Raw genomic sequence first — 26,289 nt, 5'->3', positions numbered from 1 at the left:
CATCAGGCATAGCCTTATTTCTCATATTTGATAAAATGTAACATAATTTTTGTTTCCAAAAAATCCAGGTTGATTTATTGAGGAACCTCTTCTCCCTTACCATCACGTTTTTACTTTTTTATTATATATATATTCAAAAAAATTAACTAACATTCTCAGAACTGAAATTAAGGAAATGTTTAAGAAAATACTAAACGCTTGATTAGATTCCAATTATAAGCATTATTTTCTTAATATCAGTTTGAAATCACTTTCTGATTATTTTGTTCTAAGAAAAATAATGTGAAAAGTATTATCTTGGGGAAACGAATAGATTCTTAGTAATAACTGTTTATCTGAATCTCTGATTTCAGCATTAAATTATTTCTTGTAAAGATGTAGTACATTTTTAGGTGATGTATTATCATTTATGTTCAGTAAAAATAATGATGAAAAATGTTTCATTTGTTTAGATATTTTGTTAGATGATGTTGATTTTCATTTGTTAGATGATAGATGAAATGGTATGTTTATTGAATATATAAAACGTCAAATTCAGACGCTCTTAAAATTTACATACTCATCAAATTCATGGTACGAACAGTTCCTAAAATATTACTAGGTTCGCCACACGAATTATCTCCTAGCTTTGTTGAGATAAGAGTTGTAGATTCTATCAAATAAACAATTAAAAACACTAAAAAATGAATGATATATTTAAGATTTTAAATACAGTATTTAATAAATAAAAATTACAAAAAAAAAATAAAGAGTTACTTCACAATGAGTACCTTGGATTGTCTCTTTGAGGTCTTTTGGCGTCTTTAAAAGGTGAGTATGAGTCTAACAGATCTTTATAAGGGGGGGGGGGTACGAGTCAACATACGAGTTTTTATCAACAATACTTATTATTTTATCAACAATACTTATTATTTTATCAACAATACAATATTTATACATTATACTTATTAATAATTATTATTATTTTGAAAACAACACTGTTATAAGAGATAACACATTTAGCTTATGAGTGGTTAATAGGTACGTATATCTTTCTGCAGAAAGTTATTTAGCGTGTGTTGTTCTATATTGGAAAATATCCTGTACTTTAATATAAGCTATGGTTTCATTACATGATGTTTGCAATAGTTTGCTGCTACAATTTACAGCATCAATTAATTTATTAATGCTCCAAAATACATAACAACTCTTGATTTACACAAATAATCAATCCTTTCTAGATCGTAACACTGATGGAAAAAGGAACATGATTTTCATACTGAAACCGTCTCACTATCTTAAAATTATCTAAACATATTTCCATTGCTAGTTCGAATTCTGTCCAATGCAATAAATTTTATAATTTCTTCATTTTCCTTTTCTAAATCCTCAATATTAGATTTCTTTTAGTATGGATAAGGAAAACTTGCAGCATCCATTTTAAAAGATTTCAGGCTCCAGAAATTTTACTTAACAACTAGTAAATAAGTTTTATTTATTTATTTTTTGTTTGCTTTGTTAATATTCGTTGTTGTCAAGTGATAGAGGGGATAATACTGACTGCTGGTCATAGAACGGTTCAAAGGGAATGGGTTGGCTGCGTATAAATTTTGGACTTTTCCCATGTATAACTTGAATATGAAACCGTTCCTTCACAGAGAATTTCCTTCACGGAAGCACCCCTCGTACAGAAAATAGCTTTGTATACTTTACAGTAACAATAAATCATTATTTCATTTTGAACGTTTTTACATCAATAGCGAATGTACGTTTCTTTAGACACAACCCGTCATAAATGATCACTCATTGTTAATTCAGATTTTCAAAGTAATTCAAGAAGACCTAAACAATTCTCATTGTGTGATGTAAATAATGTATCTCAAGTTCCTCTGAAAGCTAAATGACGGTCATCTAAATACTAAGTAATACTCATTAAACATTCTAAAAACTAAGTAATACTTATTAAACGTTCTAAAACTTTAGACCAATGCTATTGCTCTTTTATCCATTTGTGACATTATCAAGCTCCTTATAATTTTCTTAGTCGGTAATCATCGCAGTGATATTTCAAACCATTTCTTCAGACATTCTAGGTGATTTGCTCAATTTTTATGTAACTATAAATATTCATAAGCATGATTAATTCCAGATTTTCCTAAAATTTACTGATTGGGAAAGCCAAAAATTCAACAACCAAAGCAATATTCTTTTTTTTTTCGGGGGGGGGGGGTTCTACCTGAATAAATAACTCGTAAAAAAACTCTCATCATTGTTTATTATCCTATCCACCATTGTCACAGTGAAACTATTTTTATTTTCACCTTTTGGAAAACTGTATTGTTTATTAATAGGATGAAGTATTTTTATAATGAAGTGATCCCATTCATCTATTGATAATTTATCTGGCCAGTATGCGACTGAAGTTGACATTTATTTTGGTTGAGCTCTCAAATTTACTTTCAAGATTCCCATGATTCCCGACTGTGCATGTGACATTACTACCTAAGACTAAGCTTTCAACTGCATTATAGTTGTGACCTTGATCTTTTACTTCAGGCATGCAGTTGTTATTTTTTTCAAAAAGTACAGCACTTTTGGCGGATTTGTCCTCACAGTCATCAAATGACATATCTGGACGTATTTGTATGAAGTTGAGCCTGCGATATTCCCATTGTTTGACACAATGGGAATATCGCAGGAATATATTGATCTGTGTATATCAAAATATTTTGTAAAACGGCGGTACTTTAACTCAGATTGTCAGAAGTTAAGAAGTTGAACTTCAGTGATGCTCGCATTTAGACAGAAAAGTGTGTAAAAAAAAAAAAAAAAAAAACATCAGATTGGAAAATATATTTTTTTTTGGGGGGGGAGAGGGTAATACTTGATGGCGCCCCGGGAAACTGCCCGTGTTGCCGGTTCTTTGAGCAGGCTCTGCAAAAACCCTTCGAGTCCTGCTAGGTGTGAAACCTGGATGCATTACTTCTAAGGAGGCGTATATACTGTCGCACCGTCCTGTCATAGTCGAATACGCTAAAGCTTTTCAGTTTCTCGTCTGGCCACCTTCGGTTCGGTTTATCATGGGCCAACTTGTATAATCAACTAATCAACTATAGACAATCAGCATGTGAGTGAAACCAAAGTGCTATCTTGTGATAATTTACATGTTAGTTGAATACAAACTGGCGACAAGATTTAATTCATTCGAGAAGTCCGTACAGTTTTGGTGATAAAAATTGTTAATTTAATTAACATAGTCTTTAACCCTATCAAAACCAGAACAAATAAGGCTGTAATCTATGGAGAAAAAAAAAAAAAAAAAAAACAAGGATCATGTATCATGTATTCTAATAAAACGTAATCAAACAATGAATCTTATCCTAACAATAATTTTCTTTAAATACTTGGTTTTTCATACTGATGCAAAGAATTCATATGTAATTCTTTCATCAAATAAAATAACTCAAAAACAAGCGATGCAACATTATCTTGAATTGAAAGTTATGTTTATATTTATAGAATGTTATGAATCAGATTTACTTTGCAAGATTACTACTTAATTCGTAAGCATAAATTTGAAAGGTTTTTCACATGTATATTAACAAAACTCTAAACATCGCAAACCAATAATGACAGCAAAACTTATAACGGAAAAGTCAGGTACACTGAGTTTACTATTTGGATTTGGTAAACGAGAGAAAATAAGCCCTGTAAGCGAGAAAAAAAATAAGCCCAGATATTTTTGAAACCTTATTAACATTTCAATTTTTGGATTATATTAATATAACAAATATTCACATATAGATATCAAATGCAGTTTTTATAAAAATTAATGAATAAATGCATTAAAAAATAAAACATGCATGAAAAACAAATATTTTATGACTTACATCGAATAACCATTGAATATTATACAAAAATATGAATTTTATCGCTTCATCCTATGATTCAAAACACTCCGTATCTATTAACAGACGATATCAGCACACAGATATTGCGTAGCTTATCTGAAAAAAAAAAAAAAAAAAAAAAACCTTTTGACAACATTTGCGTGTAAGTGTTGATAGTTTTTCGTCCTATTGCGCTGAATGGCATATTTATACGCTTTGTGACGTGACAGGAAAAATATCACGCGTGCGTCATGTAATTTCACTCCCACTAGAAGCTACAATAGATCTCGTTTCTTCAACAAGTCTTTTATGAAATTTTTTGAGACTGAAGTTTCAGGTTCCATTTTTCGGACGATATTTTATCGAAATGTGTATTTTTAATTAGAAACTTTAAGAAAATTGAGTGAATCTGAATTACCCATTTAAGGGAATATTTGTTAAAGCATAGTACGCATTGTCCTAGTTCATCATTTTGATCAGGGCCCACCAGCGGCCGAGCGGTAAAGTCGCTGAACACTGGTAGTTCGGTCAGAGGTTCGAATCTCGCGAACGGGCTGGCTGCATGGGTGTTTTCGTGGTTTTCTCCATGTGTAACGTGTATACGAGCCAGTTTCCCTCAGAAAGTCCTTCACGAAGGCATCCCTCCCCTTAGGCAGATAGCCCTAGTGTGCTTAGCCATAATTAAATACACACATCATCTTGATCAACGAAGACAACAAAATTTTCGTAAAAAACTTCTAAGAAGAGTCTGATGATTTCTACCTGCACTCGCAAGACTCAGGCCTAAATCCTGTAGTTTCAGCGAGATTTCAAAATCATCCTATAACTATTAACAACCTTATTTTTCTTTTGCGAAATATATTAAAATAATCAATGGAAGCTCCTAAAAGGACCCTTTGTACAGGGTCCCTGAATGTAGATTCGATATTCAAGAAATTTAAAATCTGCAGTCACCTTTTTAAATGATGTATACGTTCAATGCGCATGTTGTTGATGGCGCATTTATTGATCAAAATAGGAGTTTTTTGAGCTATAAATCTACAGATTTGGTAATAAACATTTTCAACATCAATTAAAAACGCAAAATTGTATTCAAGAATTAAAAAAGTGATGTTCAATATTTAGAGTGAATCCAGGTAACATATTATCATTTAATGATCCTAATGATCCTGAATCTTCATTCGACATTTAGCGATTTGATTTTTGTATGGAATTTCAGAATAATCTCTAATAAACTAGAATTTACATTAGGCATAGGCAGTGAATAAATATTCACGATGTCGCATCTTTATCGTAATTGCGCATCAGGAACAATCCTCTCATCTGTATTTAAATCTTCCGTTGCAATAGAATTAGAGCATATAAACGGTAAAGTTTGGCAAAAGTATAATGGTAGAATTTTCTAGATTTTGTGTGATACGGTATACATTTCTTTTATGACGGGCACAGGTTCTGTTCTTCAAGAAAAAATTAAGACTTTTATGTCTATTTCTGAGATATCTGTAAAATCTAAGCGGGGGGGGGGAGTTATTAAAAAAATAAATAAAAACCCCTCAAAAGAAGGTTCTTCAAGGTAGATAAGTCTTGGAAAATAGACAGTACCGCCACTTGAAGGAAATACTTGTTGCAAGCTTCGTGCGCAAGCGACCAAGTGAAACAGATGCCAGCAAGTAGTCCTGAATAATTTAGCCTTTATTATTATTATTATTAAAAACATGCGTTAATTTACTATGGGATAATAATAGGTACTGTTTTTTCTATCATTTGTTATTCCCATTTTAAACAGATAATTTTAAATATAAGAATTTACGTACTGTATCTTTAATTTCAAAGAAGGCAGAAAGAATATTAAAGGCTGAAAAGAAAGAATACCAATGAGTATCAATAACAAAAGTATGAAAGAATTGTAAAAATATTTGATAATGTGTACTCTTCCACAATGCAGAGAAATGAGAGGACGGAAGAGGAGAGGGGAATAATCTTTTAGGTATTAAAAACAGATAAAAATGAGTTTCAAATGAGCCAAATTTCTATAGTTAGAACAAAATAAACTAAAAAGGTAATTTTTTTTCCCAGATGTAAATGCACATACAGAGAAACCTGTTTCTGAACTTAATTCGTTCCTGAAGGTCATTTGTCAACCGAAATGTTTGTGAAACGAAACAATTTTCCCAATTGAAATTAATGTAAAGTGGAGCAATTCGTTTCCTGGACCTATTTCACGGGCTACCAAACCTTATCATGTCTCTCACCCCTAAAAATTTTTAATATGTTTTCGCCTCCTCTAAATCAATTTCTAAAAAAAAGCAATACAACAGAAAAAAAGTTATATAATCAAATTTTTCTAATAAATAAAAATAAAATAAAACATGAAAATTTAAAAATATTACACTCTCACCAATGCCATTTGTGTCATTTTGAAAAAATTATTTAATTTATTTTAAACAAATAAAGAAAAGTAGCATTTCGCACTCCAGGTTGGGAACCATTGATATATTGTTTCTTTAAACTTTGCACCAGTATTTTCTGCACAAGTCCATAACTTGAAACAAATATAAATTATTAAATGTAAACTAATGAAAAGATAAAATATAACACTAAAAAGATAAAATAGATGAAAAGTTAATTTAATTTTACTGTACTTGTACAAAAAAATAGTGGACGACATAAGAGAAAAATGATGAGGAATATGCTTTAGTGTGGATGCGAAATCCCCTTCCATAAAAAGTTCAGGTAACTCTATTTTTGGGGTGTATCCCCTACTATCTTTTCTTTGTCTGTGAGCGTCATTCGACTCTGCTTGAAATTCCCTGTGTCTCTGTTTCATTCAAAATTTGTTCTATGTGATTTGTTATTATTTGCGCTTAAAATGTTTTCAAAAGTGAGATCTTTGAATATGTGTATGATGTAGCCTGCAACTACTTTATCAAAGTGATATCGTTGCATGAAAATTTTGTAAATTTCTTCCTTTTCTTCTAAAGGTATGCCATCCCAATCGCCTATTGTTGCTGTTTCTGAAGTTGTTGTAATTCTTTATGGTCCTAATAATTTGCCCTCGTCTTTATTGTTTATTTCCTAACCTATGGTTTTGCCTTAAGAAACCATATCATAATTAACAGAAAAGTCCTAATTATCAAAGCATTCAAAATTTCTGCCTTGTAACCCAATTTGTCCATAATTCCCTTCATCAGGCCGAATTCACGATCCAATAAATCACTTGCTGCCAGGCTTCAGTAATGAGAATAATTAATGAAAACTATTAAAATGATGTTCCCAGAGAAGTCCCTGGTATAACATATTTCAAAACAGCTTTGAAAATCATGTTGCCAATTTGAGTGCTCGTAAGTGGAGCAATCTTTCGTCATCTGAGGTGCTGTTTGCTCAGATAATTTGTTCGTGAATTGAATTGTTTATAAGGCGAGGCGTTCTTGATCCTATTCTCCACTGCTGCATATCTTATTATTGCATGTAAGGTCATAAAGACAAAGCAAGATCTTGATTATATAACATTAAAGTAAAAACTTCTTTAAGACCACATCTGTTCTATGTTAGTAACTGTCTTGTTGGAAGTATGGTTTGAAATTGTATGTATTTTTTACAATTAGTAAAAATTGTTCATATGCTCGAAATGTAAGTAACGATGTCTATAAAAATAAGCTGGAGTGTTTTTCACTTTATACTGTAGAGCAGGGTTTCTTAAACTGTATTTCAGGCTGACACTATTTCCTACGATATATCTTACATTTTATGAATCGGCTGAGATAAATGTAAAATAATGTGTCTGAATGCCCTGCAAAGTAATCTATGTCCCAGTGTTGTGAACAGGACTGTTCCTAGCGTGAACCGACGCCTAAATATTCTCGTGAACCGACGCCTAAATATTTTAAATTCATTAAATTCACTGTAAGTACTTGCCGTATGTAAGTACTTTTTATACAACTTGTCATGTAAGCACTTAGTGAGTATGGAATAAAAATTTATTAATCATTTTTTAATTTTGGCGCAGCAATCTTGGGAAAGTACGCGGACAGCCAATGGCCTAGGAACGGCCCTAGTTGTGAAGAATCTTAAAATATCTCGGTAAAGAAATAAGACTTTAAGTCTTGACTATAGGAGTATTAAAGATAGTTGTATTTAATTAACGGTAGAAAATTGCAGCAAATGAACGCGAAACGTTAATCTTTCTGTATCAAAACGCATTTTTTGCTGTTTTAAGGCTAAAGGTGGTCCATCTAAATATACATTTTAACGAACTAATATTTTTTTTTTTCCTCAAAAATTTAATGGAGTGGTAGATTTTCCTTTGCATAATTTGCACGACTATTTTTTTTTTTTTTTTTTAATGAAACTGCACTTTTGAAATGCAATTGTTTTCATAACTATCACGCTTATTGGAAAAAAAATAAGTACATATATTTACATAAAAAATTTTGGTCAATTACAGAGATGTGTAATATATATCAGGAGAATCACAAAACGCACGTTCTACGTTAAATTTAACTGAAGCAAAAAATGTTTAAAATCTTCTAAACTGCGAAATAACCAAACTTCAGAGAATCGTATTTTGAAACATAAAGAACGTGATCTTACTATCCTCCAGCAATTATCAAACTGCCGTAGGCATGCCTAAGACTTGCTAATTTTTTATCGATTTAATCTAACATTTATGCATACAACTTAAACAGCTTAAACTATTTGTCATCACACAAGATCACGAAAACTATTTGTCATCGCACAAGATAGCATAAAGCTATAAAAAAGATGATGAGAGACTTTATGCTTTATAAAAAGAATGTATTCAACTTCAAATATACATTTAAGAAAACAAGAAGAAAAATTACAACGTCCGTGTTTTCATTACATGTCATTACATTCATTACGTCTGATAGATGGCAGCACCAGTTATCTCCAATCAAAGAATTTGGATGTAATGGGGGATTTCACGAGAAAACTTTCGGTTCCACTGGTCTTGTTAGTCCAGGTGCAATAAGCGCAGAAACATCACCTGCAAAATGCTGTAACTGAAGAAAGTTTAAGAGTAGAGAGTTCTTTTGTTTCTGGGTATTCTTCTCTGTGATATAATCAGGATGAATTATAGAATACTCATTTTGAATCGTGAATTTTAAATTCCTAGGAGGGATCTATGCCAAATTAATTTATGTGTGTCATTTAAGAGAGTTTTTTCTTTCGAATTATAATGCCTTGTTTTGGTGGGGAAAAGAAAAAATACCAGTGCACGGTTGTTTTATTGGATGAAACGGATATCGTTGAAGAAATAGAGGTAAAAAGTTTATTAATTTTTATTTTCACTTAATATTTTGCTTTGATGCTCTAACGAAATATGACAATTGATAATTTTCAGCACATATATTTTATGCCCAAATGTTTGATTTTTAACAAAATATAACGGGCCTTCTCAAAGTGCGGGTAACGCCCAAAAAGGGTCTCATAAAATGTTTTTGAAGGCTGCAGATGAATTTTAAAATTGTGTAGTTAAAACTAAAATTTTTCCAAAGAAAATATTATATACTTCTTTATGTGCTTGTATACTGCAAAATCTGTCAAGGATACTTCTTACGAAGAAAAAAATTACTTTTTGTTTCCATCTATACAGTTTGTTTTTCGAAATATTTTTCTTTACATTTTTAACAGACGCGGCAAATATTATAAATGTGTTTCAGTTTTTGAGAGCTAATGGCTTAAATTCAGGAAAGAAGTCTTGAAAACTAAGAAAAGTAGTGATTGGAAGCTATTCAACAAAAAAATCCATTGAATGATCTCTGTATCATAACATGGGCTAAGACTTGGTAAATTCTTGATGGATTTAAAGTGTTTCTAATTACAGAGACAACGTAAAGGCTTATGAAATCGTAACAACAATTTTGTAGTTTTTACAAAAAAGGTCGCTCTGACCTTTCCGTTATGCCCCATTTTCCTACGCTTATGCAACTTTCTTAATTAATTATTAAGTCTTTGTTAATTACAGTCAAATAAAGGTCGTTCTGACCTAAGTGCTTCGTAATTAAAAGTCCTTCGGTTGATACTAAAGTTTATTTTGAGCGCCCGGTTTTATTTTATTTTATTTTTTTTTTTTTGTGAAACGTAGATTTGAAGAATAGAGTTGTAGCTTGATACTTGTTCTGCAACACTTGGATTTCCAGAGAGCAAGGATTCTCAGTCTGAAGTTTCTGCACTCCGAAGATATAAGGCAAAGATCGGTTTGCGCTTTTGAATAACTAGGGGCTAGGTGTTAGTTATTCGGTTCTTAAATGTGTAAATATTACACGGGGTGAGATCAACACTGCATATAAAAAGAAAGGGTTGGGTGAACAAGTTATAATTATTTCCTAGTTGCTAAAAGAGTATAAAAAAGAAGCTGGGCTGGGTAGTGGTCCTCAAGATTCCTTCTTTTCATAATTTTTGATGCGAAGGTGATATTTTAAATCTGTAAAAGGTTGTGAATTTCTCAGAGTATTAGTTCTCAAACTGCGGGACAAAATGTAAAATATGGCGGATAGCAAAAAATTTTTATGTACTCATTTTCGTATTGTATGATTACACACATCTATTTTGTAATCATGAGACTATGAGACCGGCTGATATGGTGATTTTGTAGTTTCCTCATGCGTAATGTGAATACGAGTCAGTTTTATCAGATAATCATGCGCAAAAAGCATCCTTTCATTTAGGACTAGGAAGATAGCCCTCGCATGCTTTGCTATAATCGATTAGACTTCAATTTTTGATAAAATTTGGAGGATGATAAAATAATATGCTAAAATTTCTCACTATCCTTCAGATCTGTATTCAAATATTGATTTAGATGACTTGAGGATTTGAAATTAGCTTAAACACACAAGATGACATAACAGAGACAGATGTAACCAAAAACATCATCTTAATTAATTCGTGAACATTCTTAATAACCATAAACAACGTATTCAGACATCATTTTGAGTGCGATAAACACCCTCTACACTTTTATAAAATGGATCAAATCATTAGACAATGGCTGAAGTAGAGGAATGAGCAATACACTTTTGCACAGTGAAAGGAAGACAGGAAAAGAAAAAGTGCGCATTTCAGCAAAGCATATTTATAACGTTCAGTCATTTCTTTAAATTTTGAACGGTTGTTGGACAAGAGCCGTCGCATTGCAGATGACATAATGCGGATTAGGTTTCAAGTGTAGTTTAGATTTCAGGAAGGGGATGTAGCGAAATTAAAATGAGGAATTAAAAGAACTGTTGCTAAATTAAAGTTAATAACGTTGAGTTGCGTATTTTATATCTTAAATATATATGTATATTTTTTCCCAACATGATAAAGCACACTGATATTTGTGTAAAGTTTTCCGATACTGTCTGAACTAGGAAATTTGCTAACGTAGGAATTTGGAGAATGCTCCATTCTCATGGCTCTTAAACACCTTGATTTCTTCACGTATCACATGTTAGCATCATGGCAGAAATCAAAATACAGTAGTTCAGAGAAATAAATATTTTCCGCACCCACTTTTGAATAGTACATGGCTTGAAATTAAATTTCAGTTAGATGTGAGGGCTCACCAGCGGCCTAGCGGTAACGTCGCTGAACACTCGTAGTTCGGTCCGAGGTTCGAATCCCGCAAACGGGCTGGCTGCATGGGTGTGTTCGTGGTTTTCCCCATGTGTAACGTGTATACGAGCCAGTTTCCCTTAAAAAGTCCTCCACGAAGGCATCCCTCCCTTAAGGCAGATAGCCCCCGAGTGCTTTGCCGTAATCTAATAAACCAAACCAAACCAAATCAGTTAGATGTGCTTGTATGAGCACAAAATGTTCATGCGTTCGATGATAGTTAATAATATAAGAAACAACTTTAGTGCAACAATGTGTGCAAATTTCACATTTTAAATTATAACAATCTCAATAACAAAATGTGAAATTTCATTCCGATTGGTTGAACAGATAGGCCTCTGGGCTCATATATCGGGGAAACTTTTTATGACCTCCCTGTACATTAATAAGAAGCTGGTACTGTTCTGCAACCACATCAGCAAGATGCAAACCTACAAACACAACTAATAAAATTAATGTTTACATACAAAAATAAATGCTTCAAATGTTATTCCAACGTCCGACCGAGCCATTGCCAAGGAAGATCATTCCAGAAAATACATCATTATGATTCTACCTTTAACTACTCTGCTAAGATAACATTTTTGTTTATTTGATTACGGCAAAGCACAGGAGGGCTATCTGCCTAAGGGAAAGGTTGCCTTCGTGGCAGACGTTTTGAGGGCAACTGTCCTGCATACACGTTACACATGGGAAAACCACGAAAATGCCCGTACAGCAGCCCGTTTGCCAGGATTCGAATTCTGAACCGAACTACCAGTGCTCAGCGACTTTACCGCTCGGCCGCTGGTGCGCCCGCTAGCATAATACGCGTACAAGCAAATAAATATTTACGTATACTGATAAGTAACATTAAATAAAAACATAATAGACACGTAAAGAGCACCCATACCTAATATACACATAGATAACATTAAACATATTCAAGCACTCCTGTGCACAACTCTCCAGATCACTGCGGCCTGATTCTGTTAACAGAAAACCGTCTGCGTATGCCACTGAAGTCACTCCTGCCGTGTTCTCAGACGGAGGAAAGACTGACTTTTCCTCTTTCCTCTGCTACCAGATTCCGCAAAGTCGGTCCTAATCACGAGCCCTGTGTACATCGTCTCGTGAGAGTTTTCCGTACTGTTTCACTATATAGCGTAATTTTCACATTGTGGTCCTTCAGGTAACTCCTGAACATGTGCTTATTGAGCTTGGGAAGTTCAAGGCATCTGGACTTTTGATTATGTCCAGTCACCAAAAGTAGTCGAAGGCACCCTTGGCATCAAGAGCGGTGATCGTGTTATGCTTCTTATACTGTCTGTTGGTGCTTACAATGTCGCTAAGCACTGATAGCATTCCGTAAGTCTGATTATTACGTGGAATAGCCTGTTTTAAAGCCAAATTGATGTTAGTGAGAGATATTGATATGATACGTCAGCTTCCAAATACCGCCGCAAGTCGAAATCCGCTCGAAAGTTTGGTGGTAAGGGAAAAGGGGTGAGAGACTGTAGAACCTCCTCCTCAGAATGTTTGTTCTCTCTCGTAATTCCAAATTAGGGCAGAAGCATAACAAGTTAGTTAGGTACAGTAATATCTCAATCACACATGGCAGTGCTGCGGTGCTAGCCTATCTCCTACCTGTATCTCTAATCTCTAGAAACATAGCTCTTTCCCCAAATTATTATGAATTTTGTGCAAATTCAGCAATAGCCTTTCTATTAATTTTATTAGCCTAAAAGATCTATTAATCTCTAAATAGCAATTTTGAGGTTTAAGTCTTGTCATTTGGAAAATCTTAAGATTTTATTCTTCATATTTAATCTATTTTTTATGAATTAATAAACTAAACTATTTAAAAGTAATAGATGTTGTCTCTGAGAATAATTTTCTTATTTGCTAGTGCGTTTGATTTAAATAAAAAATGCATTTAATTCACGATATAACTAATTTACCAAGCTTAGTCTAAATGCATATCCATCTGGTATCCTATGGTTGGGCTCACCTGTGGAGAGCGTTAAAATCACTGAACACTGGTAATTTGACCTGTATTCGATCCCAGGCGAAAGGATTGGCTGCATGGGCGTTTTTGTGGTTTTCCCCTGTAACGTGGGTAGGAGCCAGTTTCCCTAAAAAAGTCCATCACAAAGGCATCCCTACTTTTAGACAGAAGCCCTAGCATGCTTTGCCATAATCAAATAAACTAAATCTATAAAATGTTTCGCTATTCTACATGGGATATCTCTACCGAGAAACCAAATTAAACCAAACCAAATTAAAACCAAATTTAAAAGAGCCCTTTTGAGCGACCGTTAAAATCTGAACTTTTTCAGATTATTATTATTTTCATGGATAGCACAATAAATATCTGATCATTTTTATGATACGACTTTTACATCCCTCCCCAAAATATAAATTTGCTAATTTAATATTTTATTTTTGACAAAAGTATTTAATGTAAGGACACTGACTAAGCGCATATTTCAATTTTATAATTTCAGTTTAATGCATTTAACACTTCTGACATTATTCTGGGGAATGCATCAGATCTCTGAAACTGATCTTCAGTTTATGAGATACAGTATGGCAAGCTTGGTGTAAAAGTACTGCAGCAAACGTGAGTTTTAAGAATTTGAACTCATTACAAAAATTAACATCAGTTCTAAACGTAATAAATTAAGTGTTAATTTGTAATAAATTAAGTATAATTTTTAAGATAAATTCTCAAAAAAATTAAAGCGTTGTACAGCTTTAAATCTTCAAAATTATACTTTAAAAGTTATGCCAGAATGGCTGCCGAAAAGCTTGCTTGAGAGATTCCAGTCTCAGACTGTAGCATCCAGACGTACTAAATATTGAATCCCAAGTAGAACATTAAAAGTGGGTAGACAGCGTGTCTACAGCAGGCAGCTGCCTTGAAAGAAAGCGTTCAAGATTTTATTTTGTTTATTTCGGTTTTAATGAAAAACTAAATATGAAATAAATTAATGAAGATTTCGCCTACGCGCGTTCCCAGTATCTTATCGCTGGTATGAATTGCTCGACCTTTTGACCTTGATCAGGGTTTCTACAAATGGCTGTTTGTTATTTTTCTCATCATGTTAGTTATAAATGTTTTTAAGGAACATTTTGAAATACACCTTCGTCATTTTGATTAAATGTTGTTTAATTAAATAAACAAATAATTTTATTATTCATCGAACTACCGCAGAACCTCTGCTAACTAAGAAGCTATATTTTTTATTAATTTTATTAATAACAATTTTGTCATGAAATAACATTGATCACACAGAAAATCCACACAAGACTTTTCAAGCATTCTCTGTTAATGTTATCCAAACAGCAATCTTCATACTGAATAAACAGATTGCATTTCAATATGGACATTTTTGAGGCTGAGGATATTGTGGAACTTCGCGACAAATAAGCGAACAGGTGTTATAAAATGCAGCAAACTGCTATTAAATAGCATGTAAAAAATTATTCTGCAGCCCAAGAACATAATATGATATTTTCCATTAGAAACGTCTTCTGTTAATTACATTGTTGAGGCAAATCTTCATACATAAAATGTATAAATCAATTGCATTGTAAGTTATATTAATTCGGTGTGTTATTAAATTTGTAAACACGTGTACGCAAACACACATATGAGTTTGTCATGTAACAGGTAGTGCTTAAACCGCCCCGAAGCCTGATTTCGGCACTTTTCAGTTTTTAAGATAAATTCCATTCTAACCACAGCGCATTGGAGATGAGTTCCAACACTTCTTTTTACGAAACTGAACTATCCTTTCGGCAGAAAATTCTTTTTTACCTAATGACATTTTATTTCAATAATATGTAACCTTGGAAATCGAAATTAACTAATACTTGTTATTTCCTGGTGGAAGTTGAGACGATTAAGGTTAAAAAAGCACCTACCCACTAATGCAAGTCCAAATCCCTCCAGGAACCATAATATATTTACGACAGTAAACTTACTTTCCCAGAATATTTGGAAACTTATTTCTCCAAAGTACTTAATGTGATGACTATTGTTTCAGTTGATTCGGTATCGCCAGTTTTAGTTATCTGCGACTTAACAGGAAGGGGAGACATTGTTAACATTTGTAAATCTGCTCCAAATTACAGTGGGCCCAATATAGTGAAAGGCTACTATGAATGGCTCAAACATACCAATACTAGTGACTTTCCAGGAAAGAGCACCAGCGAACCTTTCGAAATGATGTAGCCAAATACAGGGTATGAAAATGGTCACTTGTACCGATACTTATGTTTTGTCCTCAGCTTACAGATCAACCTTCTGATTTGGGGGCATATTTTGCCTCTGTTACACTTTCTGCTTCACAGTTAGAAAATGGTTGATTCTTTCATCTGTGTTTTCGTGCCTATTTTCTCCATTACAATTTTTTCCCATATTCTCATATTTATTTTAGCCTTCTCTTTTTTCTAATTAGCAATGCTTTAGCGTTTTATATTTTTTTAATGGCGAGCTGAAAAAGCATGATATTTGTTTTTTACCATTCCTTCAAATAGCACATTACATTGTATATTCAGGAATCACATTATTCGGAACTCTGATGTGCTGCTTCACTTAGTTTTTGAGTAAAACTTTAATTCCAACCGGAGTGTCAAATAAGATAATGTTAGGTATTTTATTATTTAACTATTTGTCATTAATTTTCCTTAATTTATCTCTTTTTTAATTAATTTATTCTTTTTATTATTAATTATTTTATAATTATGTTATTATTTTATTATTGTTTTAAAATTTATTTCATCTTATTCATTATTTCATTTTTGTTCATCTTTCTTGACGACCTTCCATAGTGCTCCGGCCCTTCTAGTTAGAGAAATTAAGTCTTGTTAATAGGCACTGTATAAAAAAAGATAAATTAGTTAGATATTTGCCTAGAAATAAAATTGAATGCGTATATGTTTTTCGACCTAAAAACTGAAGAATTAGCAATAAACTTACTTATGCATTTTGTAATTAGCAATAAACTTACTTATGTTTAAATTATAGGCTACGCATATAAGGTGAGTGTGATGTTTAGAAATGTCTTTTACAGAGAAAATATCGTATTTTGCTTTATTCAGTACAGATTGTATTTTTAAATCTCTGAAATTTTACACTGATAGTCAGTGTAATGCTTACGGCTGATAAGCAAATTCTTATGTGGCAGAAATGGCAACAGATCTCAGAATTGGAAATTTGCCAAGATGCTTGATTAATGCGGGCATAGCCTAACGTAGCGTGACGTGAAAAAATAGAAGATTATCTATAGATGTACCTAAGGAAGTTTATAAGAATGTTCAGAATAATAAAAGGCATATAGAAAATTATTTCTTTTATTACATTTTATTATTTTTTTTAATATCTGTTTGAAAAGAAACCATGTATTTTGAAATGTTATTACGGTAATACTCTTATTCGTAGAATTGCTGTATTTATAAATTGAACATTTAAGGGAAAATTTTTATAAATGTGTATCTTCCGTTGTCTTTTTATGAAACCTTAAATTAATTGTATGATTAGCGCCTAAAAAGTGATACTGTATCATATACATTTAAACTATTTTACACGAAATGACCGCGATATTCAATTTTATACGAGTTTTCAACTATTTAAGTTTACTTTTCTTTGAAAAAATCAAATTTGTACTTTATTTTATTTTGCTTAATCATATTCAGCACGTATACACAACTATTACATCAGCATGCAGGGAAATTACTATTTCCTTCAAACTGCTATCACAAAATCGAGTAGAACGCGACCCTTAAGTAAGTCACTTGTGGGGCAGGAGAATTTCTACCTCTTTAGTATGAACTTTGTAATTTGCTGACAGGATGTTGACGATAATATCGCAGATTTTTCTTTTAGGTCCAAAAAATATGTTCTTTTCAGTTACAAAATCATAATTCAACAGCAGGAGGACGTGAGTAAAATGTAGAAAGGACGTCTTGAGTTATATCTTCTAATAAAATTAAGATCCAAGATACGCTTAGTGTATATATAGTATATACATATAAATAATAAAGGTGTTTAGGTCATAGTATTTTGTTTCAGACGTCGAACATAGTAAATTGGATTTCTGAAGAAAGCGAGTCTTGATTTTGCGCTCCTCTTGTATTATGATGTTTTGCGCTTATAAAAGCATATCTCTATTTGGTGTGCTTTGTTTACTGAACGTTGCATATACAAAGCCTTTTTAGAAATGTGGATCATATACCAGCTAACAAAATTCAAATTTTTTCATCATCCGTAATTTATATTTTAAATCATAATACCTCCTAACTGTTTTGACCCATGAGATATTTAGTAGATAATCTTTTTTAATATATATACACCGAAATGATTCAAAATTTATTTCATTTGATATTCGTAATAAATAATTTTTATAAATATTTTCAATATTGTTATAGTTACTAAAAGATGTTTCGAACGTTATATTTGATTTTTAATTAGAGTATGAGAAACTGTCTTATAATAAATACATCTGATTTAGGATATGGCTACGAGACAACCTTTGGAATTAATTAAATATCTTACATTTCATCGAGTGGCTAAACTTGCGATATGAATGATAGTTTTAAAGCAACGTAATCATCTAAAATTTTGGAAAGACTTTAATTCGGAAAGATCCAGGAATTCTGGAAATGCAATATCTAATGCCAAAACTTGCACAGCATTATGATACAATAGACATGCAAAACAGTGAGTCAAAAAGCCGTGCGTCATTCCCTTCAATAGATATTTCTGAAAATTTTCTCAAATAATGGCATTGATAACATCTACATAATTAAAGTTTTTACAAATATATCAATTTAAGACAAAATATATAATGCAATACTCAGTTAAGTTGTTTGTGTTCCTGCTTCAGATACAGCGGACGTGGATGTTTTTTAAAAATAATTGTACAGCTTTTGGCCTTGAAATTGTGGTATAAATCCTAGTCGGCTAAATTCTCACGAAATTTCGCGAATTACGCCGCACCACCCCCCTCGACAAAATTACTACTCATATAATCTCTTTTGTAATAATAAAGCAGGATTACTGCTTGAAGAAATACTTTAATTTATGACAGCAGGAGAAGTTCTGGTAGCCATTTTCCTCGAGGGAATTAATTTCTTTTTATGCAAGAGTTGATGATCTATCAGACAATGTCTCTGTTGCAGGTGTTGCTACGAGAACTAGTATAAAAGAATATATGAATAAAAGTCGCTTTTAAAAAAACTTGCATTGAATACTCTGAAGTTAGTTAACCTTGAATAAAAAAGCATGAAGAGAACTGGATTTAAAGAAAAGGAAAAGTTTCAAACCCACACACCTTTGTGGTTGTGTGACATTGCTTCTGTGTTTCTAAACTCATCTTTGCAATTCCGACTTCTCGAAATGACAGTCTAAATGTTCTCAGTAAGTGTACATTTTTAAAATAGTGGACAAATCCTCATTTTTGGGGGGGGGGAGAGAAGTTGGTTTGAATTTAGCAAAACAGTAAGTATGCTGGTAAACGCTCTTAAGAAATGGAAAGAATGTTAAATTACTTTTGCTTTGAAAGATATTTTCTTTACCTCATTTGGGAAAAGTGGCAAAGATAACAACAGAAAATTGCTTAAACATTTTTGTTATTCTTACCTTGAAAACGTGTAAAAATAACAATATAAGTTGGCTTAAAATTTCCGTTGTCTTTGCTTTGAGAAAACGGTGAAAATAACAATGAAATTTGTCTTAACATTATAAACAATGAAACAAACAAACAATAAAACACTGAAAAGTATGTTGCACAGAGAGATGAACAATAAACGTCTATTTATTTTTGCATTTAAAGCGTGGATAATAAAAAAATAAGAATAATAATTTTTTTTACGAGCAGTAAAGGAACGACATACAGTGGATGGACAAAAATATGGAAACACCTTGTGAAAAGCATGTTTGAAAAGAAAGATTGATTTTAATGAAATATGTAGGTGGCGCTGGCATTTTTGACTACTGACGCCACCTATACAACTTCGTAAATGTACTAAACAGTTCAGTTGTTGTCGGAGTACTGTTATGTGAGGTTGTCATTGCATTATGTCAGAGTTAACAGACTTCGAACGTGGGCAAATTGTTGGAGCACGTATGGTAGGTGCTTCCGTAAGCAAGGTAGCCGAGGTGTTTAGTGTTTCAAGAGGTACTGTATCGAAGATTTATTCCGCATATTTGAAAAGCGGAAAAACATCATCTGCTAAATCACAGCGCGGACGAAAGTGTGTCCTGAGTGATCGTGACAGACGATCATTAAGGGCAATTGTGACGAAAAATAAGAAGACCACAGCTGCAAAAGTTACTGCTGAAATGAATGTTGTGTTACCGAACCCTGTGAGTACCAAAACAATTAGAAGGGAGCTTCATAAACAGGGAATTGCTGGCCGTGCTGCAATTGAGAAGCCACTCATCAGTGATGCTAATGCCCGTAACAGGAAAAGGTGGTGTTTAAATCATAAAGCCTGGACTATGGAGCAGTGGAAGCGAGTAATATGGTCTTCACATTGTTTCCCACTTCTGGCCGAGTTTACGTCTGGAGAACGCCCTCTCGAGCCTATAATACAGACTGCTTGTTGCCAAGAGTGAAACATGGCGGGGTTTCTGTTATGGTTTGGGCAGCCGTATCGTGGTTCTCTGCTAGCCCCATGATAACTGTGTCAGGGCACATGACTGCCAAGACTTATGTGAACATTTTGGCCGATCAAGTTCATCCCATGGTACAAACTTTGTTCCCCGATGGTGATGGTGTCTTCCAAGACGACAAAGCCCCTGTTCCCACAGCTCACATTGTCCAGGACTGGTTTTCTGAGCACGAGGATGAGTTGTCCCATCTCCCCTGGCCACCACAGTCACCAGACCTGAATATTATCGAACCTTTGTGGTCTACATTGGAATGGAAAGTGCGTTCTCGTTATCCACCGCCAGCATCGTTATCTGAACTTGCCACCGTTTTGCAAGAAGAATGGTATAATATTCCCTTGGCAAACATACAGGAACTGTATTTATTCATTCCGAGAAGACTACAAGCTGTTTTGGATGCCAACTGGTTTCCTACACCATATTAAGCAAAGAAACATGCTTTTTTAAAGGTGTTTCCATATTTTTGTCCGACTCCTGTATATTATACTGCTTAAAATAGGGTTTAATTAATATAAGGTCGGTTTTAAACCCTGCCTTTCGATATAATACAAAGCCTGCCTTTTGACCCTGAGTGGCTCTGTTCTAGGTAGATCGGTGAAATAGCTGCCTGCGCCTGGTCCTTTGCGATCAATTTTGGTTTCCCGTTGACACGGCACCACCGTTAATATAAAAAATAAAACTAATATATTTATATATCTTTGCGTGCCATACTGAAATTCTTTTGGAGTAAATGTTATAACGTTATTAAGCTCAAATTCAATGTTACTGAAACGTGTAGCTCAACAGAGCGTTTACACATTCCCACATCCCACTGTGACTGAGTATTCCTTTGTCACATTCAATTTCTCTCCTGTCCTTTTGCTTTTTCCTGAAGGATATTGTATTAATCTGGTTTAATCTTGATCTGGTTTAAATCTTACAAACATCATCATTTTGTCATTCAAAATTTTACGTGTACATTTTCACTTATATTCTCAAAGCTTTTCCATGTTTCCTTCGCTCATCTCTTTAAACTCTTAAACGGAGAAAAAAAAAAAAAAAAAAAAGAAAGAAAGAAAAAAAGATTTCAACAATACCCAGAGTTTTTAACTCTTTGTTAGCGCAGTCTTCTTCCTTTACGATGTCAGGGTTTGTACATGAATTAACTAAAATATTTAACTTCTCCAGTGCACAGACATGGCGTTCAATTTGTAAGAAATGGTAAGATTATTCAAAATTTTACTTCTCCAAGTATCAGTCTATTTTTGACATTAGAATCGTCCTTAGCTAAAATATTTCCAAAATTTTTGTATCATTATGTTACGTTACATTATGTTATCATGTGTTTTTAGCATACACTGATTTGCTAAGTGTTGGCTCTACAACAGTATATTACACTGTCCTATTCTGTTAACTAAGAACCCGTATACTACCCGCTATCGATAGCCCTGACTGTGACTAATGGGCGTGGTTCGATGGTGAGTGGCGTACTTGGGTTTACTTTATCAATCTACTTAAATTTATTTTACTCTAAACCAGTGATATATGAATTGACCACCATACGTCAGCGGATATCAATTCATAATCACCATTGACCAATATCACTTTGATAGGCATCGGTATTTTTGCAGTTTAATTTTATTTTTAAACGCTATCATAGTTTATTGCATTGTCACTGGTAACTTAAAAATCGACTGCTAGTGGCCATCACTTTTGACCTGAGGGGCACATATGTGCACTAATTTAATTTTAAAATTCTCTAGCCTGTGGATTGACTCCAAGAGACAATCACTCTAAAGGCCAGGGGTAACTCATAACCCTGACGGGCAATGGTGTCCTTTGATTTAATTTAAATTTAAATACCTAGCTAAATTTACTGTACCGCCCCGTACTGGTAGGTAGCAGACTAAGTAGGCATCGGTATCTTTTAATTTAATTTTAATTTAAAATCGAAATTTACTGCATCCAGAAAGCTGATGGACTATAAAATTGACCACCAGTAACTGACCACCGGTACGGCAGTGGTGAACCGAGTCATAACTGATTCAAAAAACTTGATTGTAAATGTTTTTATATTATGAATACAAAAACTGAGAACATTTTTTGAAGAAGATTTATATAAATTTAATTCACATGGAAATTTTTAAAAGTATCATTTGAACATATTTAGATTAAAATATGTCGTGCAAAACGTAGTTTGCCCGTTACGAATAAAAATAAAAGCCATGAAAATTATTGCCAATGGCCGATACGTATTTGCTTATCTTTTTTTGTTTATCATCAATATGATGCAAGTGCGCATTTCTCATTAATGTAAGAAAGGTGTGTGATGTATTGAGAATGGTGTGCGATGTATTGAGAATACGGCAAAGCACACTAGCGCTATCTGCCAAGGGGAGGGATGCCTTCGTGGAGGACTTTCTAAGGAAAACTGGCTCGTATACACGTTACACATGGGGAAAACCACGAAAACACCCATGCAGCCAGCCCGTTCGCGGCATTCGAACCTCGGACCGAACTACAGCGATTTTACCGCTCGGCCGCTGGCGGGCAATGTAAGAAAGGAAGCAGTTTTAAATATCATTTTGCCTAAACTTTTCAATAACATTTTGCAACAAGTGTTACTTTATATCGCAAGTGGGATAAATAAAATGCGTTTATAATATTATATGTTAGATACATTGAAAATATCTAAATCAACTTTTGTACAATATTGTCTGCAATTCAAATGGTGACAACGAAATTGTGTTGCGTTATATATTATAGTTCTCTCTCTGTATATTTCCTAACTTTATTTGGACGGTAATGAATGTTTTTAATATTTTGATACTTCTATATTTTAATTTTACTGCCCAAGAAGAAACCTATAAACGAAGGGCGAATGGTAGTTGGCAAGAGTGTTATTTTGATTTAAGAAAGCGAAATAATGTTTGCATGTTTTTTTTTTTTAATATTTAAATTTTTTTAAAATTTGACAGCGAATTCTTTTTCGATGTATGTTACTGTAACCGTATTTTTTTTATTGTAAGTTATTTTTAATGCCCTCCTTAAATTCTCTTAGATTAAAATACTGTGAAAAAAATACTTGTAAAAAGGCGACTGGGAACAGTAAAAAGTCCATGTGATCATATCTATGCATCCGTAAGTCAAAATCATTAGATGTTTATTTCGACCATCTATTTATTTACCTAATACGCGTGTAATGTGTACTTTCTGTACTATGCTATTTTTCCAAAAATATTTCTGAAATTTTTAGATGTCATTTGGGCTTTACATTTTACTGCTAAAGTTTAATTTTAAACGCGGGTAACAGCGTCAGTTTTGTAAGGAATCTACTTATTTCTGTATAGAGACATTAATACTTGAAGTATCCCTGTCTTGTAATGAATAGCATCCCGAGATCACATTACTTATAAACGTATATGGCTTTAGATAACACCATTGTAGTATTCGAAATACTAGTATACCCAGTAAATAGCATTATAACAATCAACTACTATTTGCATTACATTGCATAGTTTAGAGTTAAGGTATTTCGATTATTAAAAATTTCATATTTCTGATCATATGCACTGAAGAGTCTGCATGAAACTTCATCAGTAGTTCCAAACATTCATTGTATTCGCGAATTATGGAGCGACTATAAAGTCCCCGAATATTATTTCCCCCCATGATTTCTATCATTAGGAATTCTTTCAGGACAGCAATTTTCCGCACTGAAAAGCATTAGAGCATCCACCCACCATTAGACATCCTCCTCATAGCCGGCCGACTCATCGAATTCGGTCGGTCATCTCATTCTTCCGGCCCATGGAAGTGCTTCAAGCATGACCACAAAAATGGCGGCCTAAGATTTCATGAACAAAAGCATTAAGAAGCATCAGTTTTTCTTTTCGGTGGTTAGGACCAAACCCAGTCTTCCGAGACGTCGTAAGCGCATAAAAATCTGTGTTGTAGTCATTATCCAAAACATTCCTAACACTTGGGTCCTCCATATTTGGTTCGTTACTGATTTAACTTTTTCTCAGCTTTTCATAATTTTTGATAAGTGAACGATATTTAAGCATATTTGTAATATTCTAAAATAATTGTTCATGTAAATATATATATTTTAACTGAAGCAAAACGTGTACTGGAAACGTTTCACTTTTCAAAATGAAAAGATGCTATTATATTAACCCCTAAAAATTTGTAAAGCAAAAATTTAATGCATTACTGGAAATGTCGGAAGTCGTAGTACACTGGCGGGAAAAATTAAAGGAGCATCTAATAAAAATTCACTTGAATGATTTTGCAACTAAGAACATGGAACTTGTGTAACGTCTTTATTTTGCAATGCCTAACACATATTCAAAATGGAAAATTATAAATTTTTGTGAAAATAAATTTAAATAAGAACATAGGGAATGTGATATAAAGTAAGAAAGGGAAAAGTTGTTTATACAATGTTTTGGAGACATAGAAAAAATTAATAAGGCGTGTGGTGATCGAAATGCAAGCTTTACAGCGATTTTCTATGCTGTGTATAAGAGCATCTAGGAGTTCCCGCGAAAGCAAATTGCATTCACTATGAACAGCGCCTCGAAAGTGCAGGTCGGCATCCTAGTACGTCCTATACATCTTTATTGGATTTAAACCCGGAGAATATGTCAGCTACTCCATTCATTGGATTCCTTCGCCTTCAAGATAATCACAAGTGGAGCGCGATGCGGACGAGCATTATCGCCTGTAAAAGAAGAAATTATTACTAGATTGCACATCTAAATTACTTGAAAGGCTCAAAACTCCATCTTTATATATTTTAGCATTTATAGTTGCGCCGGCAAGAGAATTTAGATCAGTTGCGACGTTTGAAAAAGATGCCTGCCATGCCAGTATTCTACAACCTTTACACTAATGCCTTCCACGGATGTTTTCAGTCTTGTTGCATATGTTTTTCTCCCTTCGGAATGTGTCAGATCATCAGCAGGTGAGCGGTGAAGTTTTTGAGCACTGGTCATTCGATCCGGCTTCAAAACCCAGCGAATGGAGAGGCTACGTGGGCGTTTTCGTGGGTTTTTTCCCCTTGCGTAATGTTCACTGGTTAGTTTTCCTTAGAAAGTCCTCCACAAAGGCATCCCTTCTCTTAGACAGACAGCCCTTGGGTACTTTATCGTAATCAACGAAACCAAACACTCCAGAATATAACATGTCTGGAATCACTTTCCAAACAAAAACGAAACGTATCATTAAACAGAACTCAGTTCCAGTCCATTGCAGTGTAAATCACGATGGCATCCTATGTACTTCGCAGCCTGAATTAGTAGTAAACAAAACATGTGTTTCATACAGCCCTCTTTTATGCAGTCAGTCTCTCGTCCACGGTGTATCGGAATAGTCAAGTTCCTGTAGCTGCAGCGAACATTGCAATCTAGACTGACGCCAGTTGTCTATCTTTCAGCAATCGCTGCTAAATAACAATCCTGAACACCAGCGTGTCTGAACCATCTCCAGATTCTTGATATGAAGCTTTTGTAAAATGTTAAAAAAGGCTTTGAAAGTGTATCAGTGTTGCATAACCTTCAAGTGAGAAAGGAAAACACGAATTTTGTACATGTAGTTACTATATTATTAATAAAAAAAATAACAATTTTTTAAGTATATTTGGCAAGAAAGAAAGTATTACTTAATGAATTTTCTTAGCTGTTTATCTTTGCACTTCTCATGATAATCAAAAATTCTTTTGAATTTTGATTTTGACCTGACGAACCCCTAGATAAACATGGAACCTCTATAGGAACTGCATGGAATTCCAGGGTTCCATGGCAACAGTTTGAAGATTACTGCTGTTGATAATGTAGCCAGAGATGAGGCGGTCGGCCAAAGGCGGCATTTTTCATGTGAAACATATTATAGGGATTAGTTATATGGATCTTCCGGGCAGTAAGAAGGATTAGCATTTTATTAGATTATAAAAATTATCTTTTAACAGTGTAGGATTTAAGTGTAAACTATACAAGCTATAACTTGGTGTATAGTATAAATATAGTATTAAAATATCGTATAACAGACTTATAAGAGACCCCATATCTCAAATAGCTTAAAGGGCCTCATCAAGTCTAAATCTGGCTCTGTCTGTTAAAGAGGATATATGTCTTCGTAGAGGATTAAAGCTTTCTACGAAAG

The 26,289-nt window shown here is 33.5% G+C and overlaps 2 protein-coding genes across 5 annotated transcripts in view; one reads left to right on the top strand and one right to left on the bottom strand.

The window, feature by feature from the left end:
* The window catches only part of LOC118193365 (uncharacterized), a 93,167-nt gene that overhangs the window by 19,011 nt on the left and 47,867 nt on the right, over positions 1 to 26,289 (bottom strand). The window contains exon 1 of one of the 2 annotated variants that reach the window (XM_035364445.2): positions 3,870 to 4,011. The exons of the other annotated variant lie outside the window; for it this stretch is intronic. The gene's annotated coding sequence lies outside the window, so the exon portion shown is untranslated. Of the gene's footprint in view, positions 1 to 3,869; positions 4,012 to 26,289 lie in introns of those variants that run through there. 2 annotated transcript variants of the gene reach the window in all.
* LOC118193369 (band 4.1-like protein 4A) overlaps positions 8,838 to 26,289 on the top strand; it is a 254,951-nt gene continuing 237,499 nt past the window's right edge. For 2 of the 3 annotated variants that reach the window (XM_085810687.1, XM_085810686.1), the window contains exon 1: positions 8,839 to 9,150. In XM_085810687.1, coding sequence (XP_085666813.1) covers positions 9,067 to 9,150 — 84 coding nt within the window. In that variant the 5' untranslated portion in view covers positions 8,839 to 9,066. Of the gene's footprint in view, positions 9,151 to 26,289 lie in introns of all 3 variants that reach the window. The other variant, XM_085810688.1, reaches the window with a different exon arrangement.

This window comes from Stegodyphus dumicola, chromosome 2, assembly GCF_044657685.1.
Source record: "Stegodyphus dumicola isolate Sdum_Otavi_A_Nest chromosome 2, ASM4465768v1".
In the NCBI taxonomy this organism is placed as follows: Eukaryota; Metazoa; Arthropoda; class Arachnida; order Araneae; family Eresidae; genus Stegodyphus; species Stegodyphus dumicola.
The sequence above is the reverse complement of the archived record's forward strand: the minus strand, read 5'-3'. Positions and strand labels throughout refer to the sequence as shown.